The following is a 24,478-nucleotide window of genomic DNA, read 5'->3' on the forward strand; positions in this document are numbered from 1 at the left end:
AAGGATTAGGTTGAGGGGTATGAGGAGAGGAAAAATCTACCGACCTAGAAGAACTTCTCCTTACCCTATCTCTCTCTAGTCTGCGTGTATACTTCTCAAATTCGATAAAATCGAATTCCGAAAGGCCCACGCATTCCTCACACCGATCTTCCAATTGACAGGTTTTACCCCGACAATTGGAACAAACAGTGTGAGGGTCGAGAGAAGCCTTTGGAAGACGCCTATGACAGTCCATAGCATTGCATTTTCTAAACTTGGGAACTTGTGAAAGGTCAGCCATTTTGAATTGGTCAAGGGAAAATTCCAAAAAACGATCTAAGTCATCAACAATGAATCCGATACAAAAAAGAGTTCAAGGATTTATTTGAAGAAAAACCCTGTACTGCGAAAGCTCATAACCAAAATAAAGTACTTCACCAAATATGATGGGAAAAACTCCAGGTTTCAACAGCGAGTAAAGTACGTCTTGTCGACACGTCGACAGAGAAGAAATAGAGTCTTTGTTTACATCGAGTATGGTATCTGGCCGACAGTTGGCGCTGGTGGGCACACCCGCAACCTGTATAGCGATCGCTGGCGAGTTTTACTGTTTTTTTTGTCTGTCGAGCAACAGAGTTGCACCTATATATATTCACCGGCTAAGTTAAATATTTAAAACACAGAATTTCATTTGCATAACCTAACAGAAACGAAATATTTCTTTAGCAACATTAAGTTTCCCTTGAACTAACAAAAATAGTAAACCTAATATTCCTTACCTCTAGGATGGTGACACCTAGCCACAGCGTCAACTCCCACAATTTGAAGAACATTGTAGAGACAGTACCCCGGTACCGAATACTGTATCCTCTTCAACATGTGCACGATGCCTCATGTATCTTCTCAGGAATATTTTGTGCGAAGATTCTTATCTTTATAAAGTACCAGCAATTCATATTTGCAATATCTACATCCCTTTGTAGTGAAATGATTTGTATTTTAAAAACTTTAACACCAAAGAAATATGTGGGCGAATGAAACTTGACCAAAACATAATTCTTTCAAAATACTGTAAAACTTGCCACCCAATAAAATAAGCCTACACCACTGGGCTAAACCTCCTTCCACACACACACTGTCGGTGATTCATTTAATGCTTGTTAATCATTTGTCTGTGATTTTACACCATCATAAAAATTAATTAACTGCATCACACAATGGCTTCAAGCAACAGCATTCCTCTTAATGTCTTGTTGAATACAGCATTGTCCTGGAAAAGTAAATGAAACAGTAAATACAGTATACAAAACTCTAAATTATTTTATTTTAACAGTGAAAAATAAACATGAACTGACAGCTAATGTACCAGCAGCCTTACCTTTCCTGGTAAGGTCAATCATTTGTACCATTAACATCATCTCACACACAAAAATTTACATAATAGTTCTTAATCTTTTAATATAACCAAATTTAACCTAAGCAAGCTACCAATTTAGATAAGCTAGCATTACCTTTGACCTGGTCACTTTTGAAAAAAAAAAAAAAGCTAGCCCTCTATGAAACTACTGTACTTTCAGACGTTTATCATAAAAGTTGCTATAACCAAAATCCTGCTATGGAAATATATTCAACTTGTAATTAATTTTCATCAGTTACTGTTATCTTAAATTATATACCACACAGGCTAAATAGTAGACTTCTGGCCCTTAACATTCACTGGGTTAAGTAACAGGGATGGCAGTGAATGACAACCCCTAAGTATGTATTACTGTACCTCTTTATAAAATGCTCAGACCACACACTATTCACAATGATAAAACACCAACTACAGAATACCACCTTGATAGAAAAGGCAAAAACTATTCAACACAAGGACTTCAAATAAATTTATAAAACAGTGATGGTCTTCTCAACCTATTTTTTCTTGTTATATAACTGTCAATGCTCTTTTATAAATAACCTCTTTTAAAAAGTAATAGATTTTCATTTTACCAATTGATTTCCCTTGCATTTTAAACAATACCCATTGAAATTCTTTAAAACTATTTCCAGTCAGCTCATATCTCTAATGCATATGAGCTTCCCCACAGTTATATAAAACAATTTTTACAGACATTTATATGTAAGATGCTTTTTAAAGATAATGAATTCCTATTTTATTTTTTGTTTTCCATACATCATAACAAGCAATAACAAAAGTAATTTTTTCTAATTGTTATATATTTATCACTAATGCATAGCCACAGGCAGTAAATATCTGCCTAATTTTTTTATATTTTTTTTTCTTTGCGAGTGTGTAAATGACTTGAAGGAATTTACTCCTTATAATGCCTTTAATAAGATAATTAGGAAGATCAGGGCACTGGCACAGAGAGTGACTGTCAACTTTATTACATCTTGGAATCTCTTGAAGGACATAGGCCATAACACTGAGCTGGCAGAGAAGTCCCTTGAGTTGGTACAGTCAGCAAGTCAGAAGAAAAAAAACAAAGGGGAACGTGAGGGACATGGAATTATTATTATTATTATCATTATCATTATTATTATTATTATTATTATTATTATTATTATCACTACTACTACTAGTTAAGCTACAATCCTAATTGGAAATAGCTAAGGTACAATCCTAGCTGGAAAAGCAGGAGCCTATAAGCCCAAGGGGTCCAACAGGGTAAATAGCCCAGAGAGGAAATATTAAATTTCATAGGAAACTACAAATTCTTGTTTATCTGTTTGGCCTATTTTAGCTGGTTAGGTCTGTATGGTGCTTCACATGTCAATATAATTGCTCATGCCCTTGTCATAAGTTAAGGGGATTAACATGACAAATTCGTAGGTAATTTGTATTTTTCCTAACTATACAAACCTTAGCTATTTAATGTGGGTAATTACTTCTGGCGTAGCTGAAATGACGAGCCATTAGAATTTTAACGAGGGTTTACTACCCCACCGCTAGTTAGCGGTGGGTAGGGAGGGTAGCTTGCTACCCCCTGCCTCACACACACCTGTGCTTGAGCTCACTTTGCTTAGAGGTAGGACTTCACGGGGGATAGGGCTGGCGGACAAGTTTGATTAAATAGCTAAGGTTTGTATAGTTAGGAAGAATACAAATTACCTACGAATTTGTAATTTGTTCCGTAACTGAAATACAAACCACGCTATTTAATATGGGTGACTCACCCCTTAGGAAGGGTGGCAAGTCCCAGCCAGTACTGGCTTTTGGCTTTGCCCGGGGACTCAGTATCTGAGTGTGTCAGCACTCAACAATAAGGAGTCCCTGTACCTCACTAGAACCTTGCTACGCAAGCGCTGCGGCCTACGTAAGCTGTGTGTGAAGGTATGAAGTGTGACTCGTCCTAGAAAGTTGACCTGTAGTCCTTTAGAAGGAAATTTTAGGGCTAGGACTCTCCCAATACCACCTCGACAGGGTATGGGAACATGACAGTATTAGCTTAATACTAGGAACACAAGGAAACATGGTTTACCTGCAGTGGTTTGAGGTCAGCTGTGCAGAGAAGCCAGGAAGCTGCTTTCCCCAAGAGAGGGGAGGATGAAGAAAAGAATAAGGGCCAGACATACCTTTTCATTCATGCAGACTAAGACCGGGTAACAAAGCCCTCAACCTTCTGCTATTTGTCCATTAAGGAGCCTGAGGTTTTAAACCAGCTGTTGTGCAGTGACCACAGGGCCGATAGAAAACGTATCGAGCCTCCTGTGGGTCACGTCTTGCAGGTAGTGGGCTGTGGAGGTCGTCTGATACTTCCACACCCCCGCTTGTAGAACCTGCGTCACTGAAAAGTTTTTCTTAAAGGCCAGGGACGTAGCTACGACCCTGACATCATGTGCTCTAGGGCGACGTGACGGAGGAGGGTCAGGATTCAGGAACAGATGGATCACCCTACGAATCCGTGCCGAGATGGTATTCTTGGTAACCCTCCTCTTAGTCCTCCCAGTGCTCACAAACAATGCCTGCAGTTGGGGACGAACTGCAGCCGTTCTTTTGAGATATAGCCTCAGACTCCTTACTGGACACAGTAGGAGATGGTCTGGGTCATTTGTTACAGAACGAAGACTCGAAATCTGGATGGAGTCGAACCGAGGGTCCGCTACCCCCGGATTCTGAGTCTTAGCAATAAACTCAGGGACGGATCTGAACGTTACCTCCCCCCATCCCCTTGAATGGGCGATGTCATATGAGAGACCATGAAGTTCGCTGACTTGCTTGGCCGAGGCCAAAGCTAGTAGGAACACCGTCTTCCAAGTTAGGTGGCGATCTGAAGCTTGGCATAATGGTTCGTAAGGAGGTCTCTTAAGAGACCTGAGAACTCGAACCACGCTCCATGGAGGAGGTCTCACTTCCGACTGAGGGCAGGTAAGTTCATAACTTCGTATGAGTAGGGAAAGTTTCAGCGAGGAAGAAATGTCCACTCCTTTGAGCCTGAAGACTAGACTTAAGGCTGAGCGATGGCCTTTCACCGCCGAGACTGAAAGGCGCATTTCTTCCCGCAAATGCACGAAGAATTCCGCTATTGCTGGAATAGTGGCATCGAGTGGAGAGATACCCCTTCCACGACACCAACCACAGAAGACTCCCCACTTTGCCTGGTAGACAGATGCGGATGACCTTCGCAGGAGTCCAGACATCCTGTTCGCAACTTGTTGCGAAAATCCTCTCTCAGCGAGATGCTGGATAGTCTCCAGGCGTGAAGTCGTAGCGAAGCTACGGCTTTGTGGAAGATGTCGGCGTGTGGTTATTTGAGTAGCTCGTGTCGTGGAGGGAGTTCTCTCGGAAGTTCCGTTAGGAGTTGCAGAAGGTCCGGAAACCATTCCGCGTGATGCCATAGCGGAGCTATAAGGGTCATCGAAAGATTGACCGATATTCTGGTCTTGTTGAGCACCCTCCTCATCAGACAGAACGGGGGAAAGGCGTATACGTTGATGTCGTCCCACCGTTGTTGGAAGGCATCTCGCCAGAGCGCCTTGGGATCCGGGACTGGGGAACAGTACAGCGGAAGCTTGAAGTTAAGCGCTGTAGCGCACAGATCCACAGTCGGGGAACCCCACAAAGTCAGGACTTTGTTGGCTACTAAATGATCCAAAGACCACTCGGTACTCACTATCTGAGACGCTCTGCTCAGACTGTCGGCGAGCACATTCCTCTTGCCTGGAATGAAGCGAGCCGATAGTGGAATCGAGTGGTCTTCGGTCCATCTCAGTATCTCTACAGCGAGATGGGATAGCTGCTTTGAAAAGGTACCTCCTTGCTTGTTGATGTAAGCCACTACTGTGGTGTTGTTGCTCATCACACCACAGAGTGGCCCGCCAGGTATTGTTGGAACTGTTGAAGGGCCAGGAATACGGCCTTCATTTCTAGCAGATTTATATGGAGGCACTTTTCTGATTCTGACCACAGGTCCTGTGTTGCAGAACATGGGCCCCCCACCCTATCTTTGAGGCGTCCGAAAACAGCATCAAATCTGGGGGGAGGACGAGAAGATCCACTCCCCTTCGTAGGTTCTCGTCTGTCACCCACCACTGAAGGTCCGTCTGTTCCGCAGGACCCATAGGGATCATGACGTCCCGGGAATCGTGACCCTGATTCCACCGGGACTTGAGTCGCCATTAGAGGGATCTCATCCTGAGGTGACCGTTGGGAACTAGACGGGCCAAGGATGAGAGGTGACCGAGGAGACGTAACCACGATTGGACTGGAAGCTCTTCTCGTCTGAGGAAAGGACTTGCGAACCTCCTCAGCCTTGCTATCCTGTCGTCTGATGGGAAGGCTTTGTGGAGATTGGTGTCTATGATCATGCCTAGATATACCAGTCTTTGAGTGGGAAGCAGAGAGGACTTCTCGAGATTTACCATGATCCCCAGGTCTTGGCAAAGTCCCAGAAGTTTGTCTCGGTGTCGAAGAAGGACTGACTCCGAGTCTGTTAGGATCAGCCAGTCGTCCAGATAACGGAGGAGACGGATGCCAATCCTGTGAGCCCACGACGATATTAGGGTGAACACTCTGGTGAAAACCTGTGGTGCTGTGGAGAGACCGAAACACAGCACCTTGAACTGGTACACCTTGTTGTCTAGGCTGAATCTTAAGTATTTTCTTGAAGACGGATGGACTGGGATCTGGAAGTACGCGTCCTTCAGATCCAGTGTACACATGAAGTCTTGCGGTCTCACTGCAAGTCTGACCATGTCTGCGGTCTCCATGGTGAACGGAGTTTGCTTGACAAACCTGTTCAGAGCTGAGAGGTCGATGACTGGTCTCCAGCCTCCAGACGCCTTCTTTACAAGAAAGAGTCGACTGAAGAAGCCCGAGGACCCGTCGACGACCTCTTGGAGAGTGCCCTTCTTCAACATGGTTTGGACTTCTGCCCGAAAGGCTTGCCCCCTTGCCGATACCATAGCAAGGGAGCTCAACAACACTGGATTCGCTGTCAGGGGAGGTAGAGATGTTGTGAACGGGACGCGATATCCTTGACTGATTACGGAAATCGTCCAGGAATCGGCCCCGAGTTGTCGCCACCTGTTCGCGCAACTTTGTAGGCATCCCCCCACTGATGGACATGCAGGGGGACTGCCAATCCTAGCGTTTGCGGCCTCGGCCGCTGCCTCTAGGATTCTTTCCTCCCCTGGAAGACTTTTTGCCTTTCTTATCCTTGACCGGAAAGGGCCTAGACACCGTCGTCTTCGCTGTAGCTGCCGGTTTCGTGGTCTTGGTAGGACGTGGTTGCTGGGTTGCTGGAGGTTTATAGGGCTTCGATGTTAGAGCCCTATGTAGGAGAGAGTCCTGGTTGGACTTCCTCTACCTCTCAGCCGCCTGCTCCACGTCCTTAGGCTTGAACAAGTTCTTCCCCATAATGGAAGAATGTCTGAGCCTGCTGATCTCGGTACTGGGGACCTTTTGATGGAATCTCTCAGACACCGCATCTCGACGTTTCAAGATGGTATTAGCCCACAAGTTCGAGACTTGGTGGGCTAGAAACTCGATCGTATGAGTGCCCGAGAGTAAAAAGGTCTCCATGTCCTTCCTGGTACTTTCTTTGGACAAGTTCTCTGAACGTAACAGAATGCCCAGGGACCCTAGCCAGATGTCCAGCCACGAAGTTGCCTGCATGGCACACTTTGCTACCTTCTCCTGGCTAAGGATCTCCGTTGCCGAGAACAAGACCTGCCGGTTGGAGAGTCTCTCTAGTGGAGAGTCTCTCTAGAGGGACTCCCCTGGTAAGCTCTTCCAAAGAGTGGTGTAGGGGAAGAGCTAAACAAGTCTCCTCCACGATGTCAAAGTACCTCCTCTGATGGACACGAGGAGGTGGGAGGAGTTTGTTGCCGGCGCTGGATCGGCTGGAGGAGGCAAGCTCGGAGAGCTGGGCTTCGACCTTGTCTCTGGCACCCAGAGACCAGGGCAAAGCCGCACTGGCCTTTGAGAGTTTTTGAGTCCCAAGGACTCGGTCCAAGACCGTGTCTTGCCTCACGAGGGGGAATCTCTCGATCTGCAAACCCATTGAAATTCCTCATAAGGGTCAGAACCTGCCAGAACGCATGCTCTGACTCCTGAGGAGCTAGCAGCGAAGTCTCCTGTCCCCAAAGGCTCTTCTTGGGGGGACTCGTGGACATTCTCCGAGTGCTTGGCTGGCTTCGGTCTAATCCTTGAAGATGACTTTGGCAAAGTCTTGGAGTCCTTCGACTCCCTCCTGGGAGGGATGCAGGACTCCAACAGCGATAGTGGGAGGCTCTTCTCCACCCCTACCCGAGAAGACTTTCCAGCGCGAGGTGGGGTTTCCCTCATTGGTGCGATGGGGGAACACCTCACCTCGTGTGACTCCCGAGGACGGGAAATCTTCGTCCAAAGGGGAGGGAGTGAAAGTCTTGGGGGGTGAGGAGGCCTTACTCAAGGACTTCCGAGGAGTCAGCTTCGCCCTAGGAGAAGTTACCACGTTAGACACTCCTGTCTTCCTCTTCAGGGGAGTAGAAGCTGCCAATGATTTGTGGCCCAGCTCAGAGAGAACAGGCTTAAAAGCCAGCATGACCGCTATGACCAGGGACCCAAACCACGGCTGCTGACTCCAACTCCCTCTGGAGGGAAGGGGATTGTTCGATCACTAGAAGGAGTTACCAAAGGGGGGTTTGCCTGAAAAGATGAAGGAGAAAAGTCCCTGGACCTATCCGGAATCCTCCCTCTCACCGGCTGTTCTGCGGTTGCGGGGGGGGGGGGGGGGGGAACACGACGATGATGACCTGGCCCCGTGTTGTCCTGCAGCCTCGCGCGTGGGATCGCGCTGGGGAGCGTGCTGGCGCTCGCGCGATGGGAATTGCCCTGGGTTGCACACGCGGGCGATGTCGAGGGCGCGCACGGGTGAGCGATGGTGCGTGGGCTGGAGAAGGCAGAGGGCGCGCTGGAGGATGAATAAGCGTTCGCGCGCGGGCGCGCAGGGTCCGGCCGAAGAGCCCGTGCGGGCGATAACGTTGGGCGCGCACGCGCAGGAGACATATCCCTATCGCGCGGGCGTGCATGAAAGCGCACATCTGGCTGTGGTGATGGGCGTGGGCGCGCAACCTCGTGGGCGCGCGTTGGAGACTGGGCGCGAGGCGCGCTGGTGAAGCATGGCGCGCAGGCGGGGACCGATGGCGCGTTGGTGAGCGCTGGCTAGCAGGGGAAGAGATTAACTTCCCCACTGCGCCCAGATCAGAAGACCGTGGGCGAGCAGGAGATCGTTGGCGCGCAGGCGAGCGCTGGTGTGTAGGTGAGCGCTGGCACGCAGGAGAACGAAGGCGCGCATGGCGCGCAGCAGGATGAGGGCGCGCAGGTGAGCGCTAGCGCGCTTTAACAGGAGCAACTTCTGTCGACGAGCTCTGGCGCGCAGGAGATCATTGGCGCGCAGGAGATCGTTGGCGCGCAGGGGAGACCTGGCGCGTAAGGGACGTATGCACTAACTTGTGTGTACGCCCTTGATGCCCCGAAGGGACCGTTGCCCGGTTTACAACGGGATGTGTTGGCGCCCACAGCGCGTCAGCAGCCAGGAACGGCGACGGCAGGTCAGCAGGTTTGGCGGGTGGAAGGTCGGCGTGTCCTTTGTAAGGACGCCCTTCCACCGAAGGAGATCGCGAACGATCTGTAGAGAGGTCCAGGGTCGTAGCTGGTAGAGTCGGAGAACGACGGCGTGGTTCCTCTGCGGCGGACTGCGGTGACGAAGAACCGAAGAGGCGGCTCCTAACACCTTTGTAAGGTGAAGGAAGGCCTCTATGGCGAAGAGGAAGGCGGGCTTTACACCTTATATGCCCTCTGGGGGCCGTGGGGTCAGCGGACTGACCATCAGCAGTCCTCTGAAGAGGAGTCTCTGTGAGTGAACTCCCCCGAGGGGGAGAATCACCGGCAGAAGAGACCGTTGGACTTGGTTCCTCCCTCGAAGGATGTTCAGAGGGGGGAACTAAGCCTTCAGCTACATCAGGATCATCACGAGCAGAGGTTTGATATAACTCATCGGAAGCCTGTGCCACGACAACGTCGACGATAGACAGAGGATCAACCTCTGCTAAAGTCGGCGATTGTTTGACAGCTGCCTGCAACCTGATCATGTCAAACAAGGCTTCCTTGGAGGACGAACCCTCAAGCCCCAAGGAAGCCCAAAGCTGAAACAAATCATTATTAGACACAGGCATATTTAAATCCTCCCCCGGGGGAGGAGGAGGAGTTGCCTCGCTATGGGAGGCAACTCCCTCTCCCAAACCCCGAGATCGGTCAACAGAACTATGGCCTACGCTACCACTCGACAGTTTCTCGGAAGAAACCGATCGAGTGGGAGCTTCGGAGGAGGTTTGGGCAAGGGAAGAAGAGCCGTTGGGATTTTCTCCTTTCAAAGAAACCTTCGAAGGAGAAATATCCCGTCTGGACTTCTTCTTCCAGCGCCGAGAAAACCTCTCCCACTGGAAAGTAGACCACTCCCTACACTCACCACACACTTTATTTCTATCACACCGCTGGCCCCTACAATAAGGACATAGGGCAACTTCACGCACACCTGTCAAAGGAAAAGCAAAAAGCATTAACAATGGCTGTCAAAGAAGGCAAGGGTGACAGCGGACACGTCCGACTACCACCCGAGCCGAGAGCAAAGTGAGCTCAAGCAAAGGTGTGTGTGAGGGGGGGGGGGGGGGGAGGTTAGCAAGCTACCCTCCCTACCCCCGTTAACTAGCGGTGGGGTAGTAAACCCTCGTTAAAATTCTAATGGCTCGTCATTTCAGCTATGACAAAAGTAATTACCCATATTAAATAGCATGGTTTGTATTTCAGTTACGGAACATATAAATAATTAGATAGACCACTAGATCATGAAAAAGCAAGTCACAAGCCACCAGGCCTGAAGAAAGAGTTGCACCATGTATGTTGAATGTACTGTAACCTGTTGTCATTCCTTTACTTCCCAGGTCAAAGCGTGAGGGAGGTTGGAAAAGCCCTGGGGGATCTGAGGTGGGGCAACCTAGATCTAGGCGACCTATATCACAGATGTCACATAGTAAAAGGCTACCACCTATCTCCCGGAAGAAGCACCTGATCCCCATAGAGACAGGTGCCATAAAATCTCAGACAATAATGGCACTAACGAGTCTGAGCGGGACTCGAACCCCCGTCTGGCAAACACCAGACAGAGACGTTACCAATCAGGCCACAACAACCCTAAGCATTTTAAGGGAGTACCAAAATCCAGCATTTGAATTGAGCTGCCATTACCCCTCGACCGCATGTGGATCTTACAGTGTTTGTGCTTTGTTTGCAGTGCCAGTGCAGTGTGGTGCGAGTGATTTGATTTTAGTGGACATTATTTCACGTGTGATATGCCCTTCTTTAGCCTCACCCCACCCAGCTCCAGAATTCAAAGTGAGCGCATTCTCTCTCATCACCAGAAACACACTGCCAGGTGCCCATCTCATTACGTGTCAACGGTCAGTCATCACACCTCCCACCCCATCCAGGAGCCCTCCTATGCATACCCATGAATGCCATTTGCCACTGTTGATTTACATTTTAAAGAAAACACTGTAGAAATTCTCTCACATCTTTTCTTCTCTTCTTTTAAACTGTGGATGACACAGCATAAAGCAATTCATAATGGCTTCTACATAACATCAAGAGAAGTCTAGAGATATACAGCATGACCAGGACACTGATGACTGCCAGTTGCCTTCACACTCAGTCTCACCAACAGACCTTCGAACACCACCAAGATTTACAGCACTGGAAACCCCGCCTTTACTTTCAAACACCTGACTATACTGCCTTCTACAGCTTCAGGTGGGGAGCTGAGCCTCCTCATCAAATACCTGGAGGAATTTCAATAGGACAAATTGGGTGTGCATCAGAGAGGAGGATCAATGTCATCATAAAGAGGACCTATGCTGCCAAGAGAACACCTTAAGAGAGGAAAGAGCTCAGCAGTTCACCACCCTGTTACAGCTAACTATGGTCAACCATGTCCACCAGTAAGCAACACCACTGGACTCTCAATAACTTCCCACACAATCCTCAGTCTCATAGCCCACAGCCACCACCCCGACAGAAGGCATCACCCAGACCCCACCACCCTTGCATCCTGACGCCACATATCAGGTATGAACGGAATGGTGTAGGTTCTGGGATGACTACAGTGTGATGGTGGACCTAGGGACTTTACCTATTAGAAAGCAGTTAATACAACTATGCATGTGCCTCAGCCTGGAGACCCAAAGGATACTCGAACATATGCTCTACGTGCAACCCTGTCGGAGCATAGGGGAATCTTGAATGTTCTCCAGGAATGCATGAAGAACCTGTGAAATGAAGCTTTACAACGCAGAGACCTGCATACCTGAAAACAAGAGGGAAGGGGGAAAGCTTCAGTAATTTTTAAGTCTGACTGAAACATGTAGCAGAGAAAAATGACGTCTGTCCTAGTCAGTATGCTGCTTGTGAAAAGACTTAGCTATGATCATCATCATCATGGGAGTCAGGGAAGAGAAACTCATGCCGAAACTTGTTGCCCAGGATGCTTCACCTTCAGTGGTAACTATGGTCTACTAATGTTGCTCCTATGAGGCCTCTAGCCTCTAGGACAGCCACCACCGGCATACACGCTCCTCCTTCTAATTTGTGACCTGTCTCTGCCTACAAAAAACCAAAGGACATGGCAGCAAAGGTGTTACTTCTCATCCAAACCCTAGCAGGGATACTTTATGCTGCCTTTCCTGCACAAAGAAGCACGGCTCTCTAGAAAAGTGTCCAGATGCCGACAGCATATGTGGAAATGGGCTGGAAAGGGTCACTGGCACGCAACCTCAAAGAGCCAAGACTCTGTAGCCAAGTGGGCCACTATGACAGATACTGCTCACAGCAAAGGAATGCCAAGCCGGGCAGCCTGCCAAATACTGTACAACTCCTCCCTTCGTTACAAAGGTTGAGACCCTTTCCATAACAAGTTGCTCCTCACTGGCCCCCATATAGCTCAATCTCACCTACAAGATTATGACGCTACCAGGCATAAGATTCGATGTATCAGTGATAGGTTTCCAGCACTTGGAACTTCTTCAAATCACTTGGAATGAAATACAAACTCCTGCCACCTCGGTGACATTCACGGCAGATGAATAAAAGACGACACCAGCTTTAGGTACCCTTAAGGCCTGAAGAAATGTGTAATCTTGGAAGGCAACTGATCCCTTTCTGACTACTGTACTACTTTTTTCTTGTATTGTACCTTGCCTATTGGTCTCAGACACATGGCAAAGAAGGAACAATGTTGGCCTATGCAAGGAGCACAGGTTGAGTGGGGGTCAACCTCATGGTAACTCATAAAAAGGTCGCAACATTAATCGTAACAGCCAGGGCTCTTACGTATCTTGCAGGACTGCTCCATGAAGAACACAAAATACAGAACTGCACAAACACATCAAGAGAAAGCACAGAACACTATTCAAAGGTCGGCTTGGGTTGTGGGAAGTGGCGATCCGGTCGAGGCCATGGGTGGGACAAGAATGGCGATTTGGACCATACCAGAGAACACACTAACAACCCTTTCTCCCTTACACTCCTGCTATTCTCCTACACAGGATGCGTTCTTTTTTTCCTGGTCATGTCAGCAAAAGCTGACTTACTTCTATTTAAAAGGATAAGGGATCATATTTGAATAGGAAGAAACTAGTAATAATAAAAGATCTAAGGTTCCCCTAACATAGTATGCTGTGTTTTTATGAACCAACCATCTTGGTGACTGAACGGTGCATGAGTAAAGCTATACACTAAATTGTAGGTTTGATTGATTTGGAGTCTTCTGGCAACCTGATATCAAAGGTCATTGATGCCGAATCTACCTAATTGTAGGCTGTCATAACTACAGTACAGTAATCCACATGTGCAGCCAGTGTGAACAAACATGCACAACTTTATACTAGCCTCTTTCTACACGTTTTCAGAAAGTGAAGGCAAATAAGTTAGATAAACCATTGATTAATGTTGCATGACTGAAAGCGAGTGTTGTAGAAATTGAAAAATAAATGGCATACAGTACTTACCATGAACTTTTTTTTGTAACCTTGACAACTGCTCTTCTGTCGAGGAATGTACAGCAAGTGTGATTGCGGCCATTGATAGATTATTCGATTTGTTTGCTTTCACATTCTGAAAACACAGCATTTGTTAAACATACCAAGTGTTAAAATACGATAAATATTATCACTATCTCTCCTGCATATACGACAATGCATGCATTCATTTCCTCTCAACACTTTTCTTCGCCAGTCACTTCTCAAACGTAATATTTGTTACAAACAAACCATTTTCACCTACAAATAATTTTTTTTTAAATTCCCATTTTCCCTTAGGATAAGGGCCTGGCCGTGATTTAAAATTCCAGACATACTGTACTTTCATGCCTAAAAAACTATATTTCACCAAGGAAACAAACACAGGAATATAAACTAGCTTCAGATCCGCACCTAACCAATCTAAAGACATTGTATCCATTCCTTTCTGGGGCTTCATCTCTAGCATGGCATGTCCTTTCTTTAATTCAAGTTATCCCAAGTTATCTTATCTCACTGTTTGGAGGTGTGAATCCAAGGTTATCCACTACAATCTGACTGAATTGGATTTAGTCGAGAAAATGGATAATGAAGGGACTACAGTATTTTCCAAGGCTTATTTTTTTTTTTTAAACAGTCTTTGTAGTTAGAAACAGTAGGAAAAACAGCGGCATTTCTTGGTCAAGGAAATACGAAACTTTTTGTGGCCCCTCCAAATGTGATTTTCTTCCCTTAACATACAGTAACTAGTACAGTTCAGGCAATTTATACAATTTAAGACTATACAACAATTTATCAACACTCATCATTTTTAAAACAAATGGAAATGACTGTATTATAGGAATATGACTGTATAATAGGAATATTTGCAACTCAGGCACTGAAACATCCTACTAAAACATGAGCACGAAAGAACTGTATATGAATAAATGAAAAAGATTGTGTAAGTGATTGGCATAAAGAAAAAGTCATTTGATAAAGAAGGCGGCACTGATTGGTCATTTACAAAATAATTGTATGGTGGCCTAGTGCTAATCAGAGGAGAAAGGGTCATCAAAAATATTTTTAAGGGGAAACTGTTAGTTTGCAACAAAAGATCCACATAAGAAAATACTTCTGAAACAACAGTGTCAAGAGGTTATGAATGCATGTTTCATCATCCATCTGGCTGGTGTAAGTATTAATGAGTGTGTATACATACACACACACACACACACACACACATATATATATATATATATATATATATATATATATATATATATATATATATATATATATATATATATATATATATATAAATCCATACATAAATATATATATATATATATATATATATATATATATATATATATATATATATATATATATATATATATATATATATATATATATATATATATACATATATATATAAATCCATACATAAATACATACATATACAGTATATATATATATATATATATATATATATATATATATATATATATATATATATATATATATATATTCACATATATATATATATATATATATATATATATATATATATATATATATATATATTCACATATATATATATATATATATATATATATATATATATATATATATATATATATATATATATAAAAAGGATGTGTTTAATTTTCCTGACTACATTTACACTAGATGTTCATGAGCAATTGGTGTTTTCTACTTTTTTATGGCTCGGGATAACTTCGGACTCATGACACCACGATAAATTTTGGCAAAAAGCAGTAAAAATTAATCTACGACACAAAATTCAATGAGTAGGAATACAGTGTCTTAGGTCAGATTATGAAGCGGGGCGGGGGGGGGGGGGGGGGGGGGGAGGGAGGGGAAGCCCCCTGACGAGTAAGAACACTGCATCCTAGGTTAGGTTAAGGGGGTAATGTAAAGTTTCAATGTACACTACTGATGGTGCACCACTAGTTATTGCCTGGACAAATAGCCGTAAGGGAGGGTTAATATCTAGTCTGGTTTACAAACAAACTTAAATCTAAATTCGGTAAAATTGCACAAGTAACCAATGCTCCATTCAGAGCAAATCAGAGGTATTCCTGATGTATTTTTAAGTACTTTGAAATATTTTGATGTCAATAAATGTTAGAAACCCATATTTTCCAAGATATATAGATTCCTGAAGCATACGAAGACGAACCTGAAAAACTAGACTTCACAAAGGAAACGAATTCATTGATAAAACCTAACCTAAGGTTCCCCACCGAACCTAACCTAAGAGGCCAAGTCTTTGCCTACCGAGGGTTAAGATGAAATTGCATTAGCATCCAATCATCATTTTGAAGAAAATACAAGGAATTCCTGGTGAATTTTAAGGCGCTTTGAACGACTTTAATGATGACATCTGTCAAAACCTTATATCTTTCAAGTCACTGTGACGTCTTATAATTAATGTTGCCTGTCCTTTTATACAACAGTGCCATATGGATAGGTATACTCAAGATTACTCATGGCCTAATTTTGGCTACAACAGAACTAGCCTTAGCTAGTCTGCCTTACCATCCCGTTATCAACAGTTTAGTAGAGACTAAAATAGCAGTGCTTGTTCTAGTAGGCCAACATGTTCTAGATAATGAATTTCTGCTGTCCTAATTAGTGAGGTTATCGAGATACCAATGAGCATAGTATACCCAATGCACAAGGAAAGTTGACAGTTCATCGAGTCATTAGATTGGGCAAAGATTTCAGACAATTTAATTTTAGCGATCGTACCATTTGCAGGATTATGGACAAAATTTATGTTGCCTTGAAGAATTGAAGTGTACTAACCTATTCGAGTAATGCTGAAGCGTACTAACCTACTCTCGGTACTACTAGTAGAAAAAACAGTAAGGATAATCCTTGGTAAAAGAAAATTTCCAACTTTTTTCTTTTGTTCCCGTTCACCTCTCGTAGTAATAGTAGCGATTGATCTATATAACAGCTCTCCCATTTAACCTAACTTGGTGATGCGTATTCTAAAAGTGATTTTTAACGTCTTATATGCATTTTGCCGTTTCATTTACATATAAAATCAGTTACTTTATAATTTCTTCCTTTCCACTTAAACACATGTACAAAACACTACACTGGTAGTATGTATATATAATTTATACATATGAAAACTGGGAGGGATATAAATACTTATATGAAAATAGGTCCCTGATATTATTAGCATTATTATTACTACTACTAGCTAAGCTACAACCCTAGTTGGAAAAGCAGGGTGCTATAAGCTCAAGGGCTCCAACGGGGAAAATAGCCCAGTGAGGAAAGGAAATAAATAAGTCTCATGAGAAGAAATGAACCATTGAAATAAATTACTTTAAGAACAGTAACAACATTCAATTACATCTTTCATATTGAAACTTTAAAAACTTAAAAAAAAAACATGAGGAAGAGAATAAAATAGAATATCGTGTCCGAGTGTACCCCCAAGCAAGAGAACTCTACCTCAAGACAGTGGAAGACCATGGTACAGACTATAGCACTACACGAGTAAAAATTGTAACGTTTCATAGCTTTAGAAATCAAAGTCTACTGTTTTCTCATAATATTTTGTGTTGTCATTTATAGTAAACACTGTCTAATGTCTATTTCGTATTAGTAAACTATAACCTTAAAGAGGCTGATTTGGAATAAATCTATATCTAATACTTTACTCTCCGCTGAGGTAAAGTACACAAACAATGACCTCTGGCTCATAGTATCTAACAATTATAGTAGACAATACCGCCGAACTCTTAAAAAGCTGACTTCATTTAATTATTTAAGTAGTCAATCACACTTTAAATATATTTGATATAGAGATGCCTGGCAAAAATAAAACAATTAGGAAGCATAACTTGACTTTGATCTGAGGTGGTGTAAAAAAAAAAAAATAAAAAAAAAAGAGCTATCGCAAGAGCATGTGGTTCCCTTATTTTAATTCTAAGGTCAATCTAAACCGAACGAACAAACCAAAAAAAAAAAAAAAATGAATAAATAAATAATTAACACTTAAAATTACTTTTTTTTTTTTTAGACATGTGAACCATGTACTGTACAGTACTGACTTGGAGAGTTCCTTTTCTAATTGGTCATTCAAACTACCCTACAATATGTTAATTCTATAGGTTAGCACTTTCTGCTCTTTTATTGTAGTAATTGCCCTCATGATTTTAAACGAAGATGATAAAGCTAAATCAATTAACATTAGAACAGAATGAAGTATGAGAATATGGCACTACTAGCAATGAAACTTATCTAGTAGGTTACATATTACCAAGGCAAATTGAGCTGTGAAATAGGCTACAACTTCATTCTTGTATCTTATATGTAGTTAGATTCATATTGAGTATCCCCACTTTATTTAGTATTTTTTATGTATTTGCAGTGATACAGAAACTTCTTTGAATCTCACCATGACAGAAATAACTGCTCAATAGTTTTATTTTTTTTTATTTTTACTGTGCATTAAAATTTATTAATTGCTTTGCTTATAAAATCACTTGAAGGTTTTCAAAATTCTAATTCTAACAAATAATTGCTTTTCATCCATAGTTTTTGATATACGAATTTCAACAAGAGGAGGCTTGGGAGGCCATTCAGTACCCACGAGCAACGGGGGCGGGGGAGTGGAAGTTAAAAGATTGGACACCAAGATAGAAGGATGAAAGGGGGAATGGGGTTATTGTGGAAGGCAAAAAGCAAGTGCAACTAGGGGGCTGAAATGTCGCGGCAAAGACCCTTGATACCTACTTTGGACTGCTTGTGGTGTACTGATGGCAGTGGAATCTATGTGGGTGGAGTTAAAAGAATGGACAGAAAGACGGAGGAAACGAAGCAGGAATAGAGTTAGACAAAGGCTTAAAAAGGATTGCAGTTAGGGGCTGAAGGACGCTGCAAAGACCTTCAAGTAGAGTGCACTAACTCACCCAATCCCAACCCCACCATGGGCTTCCAAAGCTTAATCATTATTATTACTAGTAGCTAAGCTACAACCCTAGTTGGAAAAGCAGATGCTATTACACAAGGGATCCAAGAGGGAAGAATAGCCTAGTAAGAAAAGGAAATAAATGAAATATAAGAAAAGTAATGAATAATGGATATAAAACAGATTTCATATATAAAAGATGAAAAGATACTTATTTCAGTCCGTTCAACATAAATACATTTTCTTCACGTTTAAACTTCTGAAGTTTCACCAATTTGACTGCCTGTTTAGGAGGGTCATTCAACAATTTGATCACAGCTGGAATAAAATTTCTAGAATACTGTGCAGTTGAGCCTTATGATAAAGGTACGACTGTTAGAATTAACCGCATACCTAGTAATACATATAGAATGCTACAGTCTGGGAAGATCAAAATGCAAAGTATAGTTTGAATTATAAAAATTCTTATGCAGTACATCCCTCCTTAGCCTGACTTGCCCCGTCCTACCTGATCAGTATACTCCCTTCTTTGACCATACTGCATATAAAGGGATACTGTACATCACAAACTACAGTATGCGGTGTGTGCTACCTGGTTGGCCAATGCATTAACCTTCAACACAACCAACAAAGCAGTATGATGGGAGGAATGTTAAAAGTTGTGTAACAATTTTATTCATACTATACATTATTCACTTTGCAAGACAGTAGACAACTGAAGTGATATTAGATTCTAGCCATTGAGTGACACTACTATAGTCAATTTCTTTTAGCGATGCAGATTTTCACCGACTCGCAGCGGTGCCCTTATAGCTCGGAAAAGTTTCCTGATCGCTGATTGGTTGGACGAGATAATTCTAACCAATCAGCGATCAGGAAACTTTTCCGAGCTAAAAGGGCACCGCTGGGAGTCGGTGCAAATCTGCCTCGATAAAAGAAATGGACTATACATACCATTGGATACACATTACCGTTAATTGCAACTTTTGCACTCAAAGACAATGTCATTTTAATATCAGGTATACCTGTAACCCATTCCTATCTTATATTCCAAACATGATTAACATTTGTGAAAATCACTGTAAAGAAAAAAATTTAATGTCAAAGATGTGATCTGTTGCCACTATGTGTACTAAGAAACTATTCATGATCTTAAAAAGCCAATATAGTTTGCCTGGTAGTTAATGACTCATTCAGCTTGTCAGAGCAAAAAAAATTACTTTTTTTTAAATGACTCATTCAGCTTGTCAGAGCAAAAAAAGAAAATCACTTTTTTTAAAAATGCCCCTGCCTTGCAGATACTAATCTTGCTATAATTTTAATATCACACTACATGCTAAATATTTCTAATAACCCTTTTCAGGCATGTTCCTTTCAAGTTATCAAGATATTAATACAATAGAAACAAAATGGAAACTTTATGCACCTCTACGCTGTTAGAGACCTCTTAAATGAGAGATGTTTACATTAGCAATATTTAATTTCCAAGATACAGAAGCTTCCATTTTGTTTCCATGAAGCCTTGATTTTTTCAGTGAATTAGTCAGGAAAGAAAATCAATATAAAGACTTACCTTTGTAGATACTGAAGCAACAAAGATGGTAATAAGGTCAAACTTCTGAATGGTGGAAATTAATACAGAGTATAAGGGAAGCACGTAAGTAAAAAGAATTTGCAGCTTTTTATACAATGTTACAACTACATAGAAACCAAGGAGAACTTCAATTTAGGTATGAGAAAACAAGGTAACAAATATCTTTATGAAAAATCTGAGAATGAGAAATAACAATTCAATACACAAAGCATAAGCACTTTTGATCGTGTTAATTAATCACAGAATACCTACCATCATTATTATTATAATAGTTTAAGATCATGAATTCCCATTTTTAAACTCTTTTTGTGACTCACTTGAAGGTTTTGTTTTTAAACAAATGATGAATATTGAGGAAGTTGAAATTCAAGAAACTGTAGTTAAAGGGGTAGCAATCGCTTGGTACTGTGACTGGGGAGGCTATTCAGCACTCATATGATCGGGGAAGGGTAACTCTCTTGTTGCACTCAAGAGTCAACAATAAGAAGTTAGACAACAATAAGGAAAAAGGAACAGAGATAAACAAAAGGCTAAAATGTAGATTTAAGATTTTTTGGGGGGATAAGTTATATGTCATAGCATCGTACCTGTAAGGCCGTTGTAAGTGGTTGGACTGCAACACGAAAGAAAGGCAGTAGGAACAGAGGTCAAGTATGGTATAACAGCTAGGGGCCATAGGAACACTGCAAAGACCCTTGAGTAACAACTAAAGTACCACCAATGGGTGCACTGGTGACATAACCCCCTCTGTTGGTGGTAGAATGTGGTTGCTACTAGGAATTTGTAATTATAATATTGGAGTTTCCCATATATGAAATAAAGGGAAGAACTGCAGCTGGAAGTCATCACCTAGTTCACCTTAGGACCTTGTTAGTAGTCTAACAATATTTTTTTCTTCTATTTTATAACAAAAGGATGGGTACTATGACCACATTCAAGTTGGGTAGATATGACCCAATCCGCGCATCGATAGTTGGCTTCGAACATCTGAATCTCAGGTAAATCTATATGCATGTGTAGAGCCAACTCATTATTTAAGCAGTAATCTAACAATGCAAGATTGTTGGGTTTATCTGGAGATACAGACACAATTGATCACCATCACTGGCGTAATCCGCTACAGAAAATTCAAGCAAGTTTCTTCGTCTGTATGTAAGTAATCAAATCAAATCTCCCGGTTCTAGTTTTAACTTCTGAAGCAGTGCATCATGAGATAGTATAGCTCATTAACCCATTTTCTGTTTTTTCTTCAGTTTGCCCATTGTCACAGCAGCTCCCAATGATACCACAGATAGCACATTAATACGTACAGTAGTGCTATGAGCACACTTGATAGAATATTGGTTGAGCTTGAATCAGATTATGTGAATAGTGCATAGATAACTTCGATTTTAATTAGATCTGACATACATAACAATCAAAGCCGATTATCATTGTGACAATGGGGTTCTTTAGGTAACATAAATTGGAGTAACTTACTAGTAAGTCATCAACATTATTTCAGGCAAATTAAATTGCAACCAAAAAAGGGTTCTACAACACTTTTAGAATTTATTTACATACTTTACACCATACTTTCCAGGTACGTATTCTACAAAACGTTTAACATTTATAGGGACGTCGTCCATACTGTATGACAGTCAGCAACATGTACATAAATATACAGTATTAGACTTGTTCAACACTAGATATGTATTTAACCCTTTCTTTTGCTCTTTCTACTCCCAAATTCTTTTAGTTATCCTCTAGGTCTATGTCCCTTTTACAGTAATTTTACTGATGCCCCTTCAATGCTTTGACCTGACAAATTATTTTTCTTACATAAACTGTACTGGAGTTTATTGCAGTTAAGCTTACATTGCACCAACTTCCTTCAAAGCCTCTTGTTTTGACTCAAAATAGTTTTTGTACCACATAATATGCCTCTTCTTTCTTTCCACTGACAAGTATGGATTTTTTGACAACCCAGTGCAAACTAACTCCATAAAATGTCTCACAGGTCCTCGTTTAGGACACCAGCCCTCTAAGTGGTGTTCTAAAAAGACATGCTCATGGAATCCAATTTGTTTTTCTGCCTCTAAACCTGAAAATTTTAAAAATAAGAGAATTAACAATCAATTATATTTTAATGAACAACTTATAAATAATATCCAAAAATGTATTTAGGCCTACTCAATAAATTAACCAATGATTATCATATCATCATCACATTCATGTTTTCTCCAAACAGGTCAGCCAAGTAATAATTTTTAACCATCTTTATTTCATCCTTTTTTTATCCACACCTCTAAGTGACATTTCTAGATATCAACTAATTGCCATCAGTTCTTAATCTACCAGATTTCATGTGTCATAAGATGCAACAAGTGGTAAGATGCACCCTATATTTAACAAAGTAATTATTGTAAAAAAAAAAAAGAAAGAGGATTTTACAACCTATCATAGCAGCAATTACCAGTGTAATTGCTCCTACGATTCTAGTGTGATTTTTTTTCCGGCAGTGTAAATCTTATATATTTTGGTTGTATTATGAAATATGTTAGGTAAATATTAACTAGCTGAACACCTGCTATTCCAATTTCATTACATATTCATATAAAAAAACCACTAAACCTGCCTTAGTTATCGCCATGCATAACAATGTTTTCAAGCATTTGTTTACATGAAAGCATTATTGCTAATTATTCCTAATCAAATTTTGGTAGAAAAGTAAAATTCCAGTAATATTTCCCAAATTCCACATGTACACATTTTCATACAAAATTAATTATTGACCATATAAAAATTCTCTAGAAATTTCAATAAGAACACTTTTTCTACTGTTTGTGTGAATCTAGGTCTAGTAAGTTTACAGCTAACTTTGTAACACTGCACTCAACTTGCAGTGAGATGTTTTTTCAGGGTTTTGTTCAGTAACAACTATCAGTATTATTTCGGAACCTATGCAACAAAGTCGTTACCAAAATAATGCTTGATTGCAAAATATAAATACTGCATAAACAAATAATACATACTAGCGTCATTGGCTTGGATACCATTGGTTAGCATGTTTGCGTGTAGATGGCATTGGTGAGTTATCAGATTATCACCAAAACAAAAGCAAATATCTTGTTGCCTTATTAATTGAAGAAATTCCATTCAAAATACATTTATTTATTATATATGAATGATAATTTTAGGCATATATATTATGTCTCGTGAGTGGGAGTGTTTGTATGTCATTATTGGGATGTTTGAAAGTTGTCAAACTCCCCTATACAACTTTATCTTGGAGTTAATATGCAGGGTGACTTTGAGGGGAATTTTTCCAGAAAAAAGTGCATCTTATGACACGGGAAATACATTATTTTATGTCTAAGTAGAATTATGATGTAGTCTACAAGTAGCAGAACTAATATACACCAAATACCCCAGATATGAACTATTATTTTGCAACAGCCAGGAGACAATTATCCAACATCAATTGTCCTTTTTGACAACTGTATTTGTTCCTTTTCCTAAAATATTAAAAAGTGATAAGTTCTGACAAAATGAAGCCTATAGCTATTATTATCACAACATTGTTTAAGCAAACTAAAGGAAATTTTCTTCACTCCAACATGAACAACAATATTTCTGCAAAATAAATCAAAAATTTTTAGTTATTTGTATTTATCCTAACATACTTACCGAGAACTACTTTCTTAGGAGTTACCTGGAACCTCCTCTCAACCGACCAGAGTTTTGTGTAGTTTACCCTACTTCCGTTTTCTGTAATGGTAGGCCTAGGCGGAAGGATACGTGCCCTGAGGGCAGTCTCGAGGCAGGCCTCATGTTAGCTTGGGTCTTGACCTTCAGTAAGTTTTCTGGTCGCGTCGTGATATCATCTCGACGCTCTCCACATTTAGGTGAGAAGAGAACCAAAAGGGTAATACTGTATATAACATATTGTGGAAATATACTTACCAACTTCGTTATCTATAGGGAATGTCCAAAGCTTCCCTTGTTTGGTCCACTGTATCATTTCCTGAAAGGCATTGGTGGGTGGATGAGTGACACTGAGCTGCATTTCTCGTTGATGGACTGCCTGCCACACAGGTAGAACATTCTCCCCAATGTAGGAGCCCTCACCTTTCGACTTGATTTCTTCTAAAGACTTCAAGTCAAATATTCCTAATTTCTTACCACCCCGTAAATCAACATTAATAGGGTCCCTGAAAGACAGGAAAACAAGACCATTAAAATGTACTGTATAAGTAAAATCAGGGAAGAAAGAGATTTATATATCTCAAAAATTGTTTTCCAGCTACACTATCTATGCACAGCTACTGCTAAACATTATGTGATTGTGAGATACAGGTATCACATTGTTAAAGAAAATTAAAATTATGCAAAACAGTATTAATGAATAAGTTCAATTAACACGGATTTCT

General features: G+C 41.5%; 1 protein-coding gene and 1 long non-coding RNA gene across 2 annotated transcripts in view; both read right to left on the minus strand.

Moving 5' to 3' along the window:
- Nucleotides 1-811: 811 nt before the first annotated feature.
- LOC137637802 (uncharacterized) lies at nt 812-16,501 on the minus strand. The gene is made up of 3 exons (XR_011043812.1): nt 16,348-16,501; nt 13,525-13,630; nt 812-1,249 (listed from the first exon to the last, which is right to left on the minus strand). It is a non-coding gene; the product is annotated as an uncharacterized lncRNA (long non-coding RNA).
- Nucleotides 16,502-21,704: 5,203 nt separating this feature from the next.
- The window catches only part of LOC137638413 (small ribosomal subunit protein mS31-like), a 37,696-nt gene continuing 34,922 nt past the window's right edge, over nt 21,705-24,478 (minus strand). The window contains exons 6-7 of the mRNA XM_068370462.1: nt 24,012-24,259; nt 21,705-22,149 (exon numbers count right to left, since the gene is read on the minus strand). Of these exons, the coding sequence (XP_068226563.1) occupies nt 21,920-22,149; nt 24,012-24,259 (478 nt within the window). The 3' untranslated portion in view covers nt 21,705-21,919. The remainder of the gene's footprint in view (nt 22,150-24,011; nt 24,260-24,478) is intronic.

This window comes from Palaemon carinicauda, chromosome 3, assembly GCF_036898095.1.
Source record: "Palaemon carinicauda isolate YSFRI2023 chromosome 3, ASM3689809v2, whole genome shotgun sequence".
NCBI classification, from domain to species: domain Eukaryota; kingdom Metazoa; phylum Arthropoda; class Malacostraca; order Decapoda; family Palaemonidae; genus Palaemon; species Palaemon carinicauda.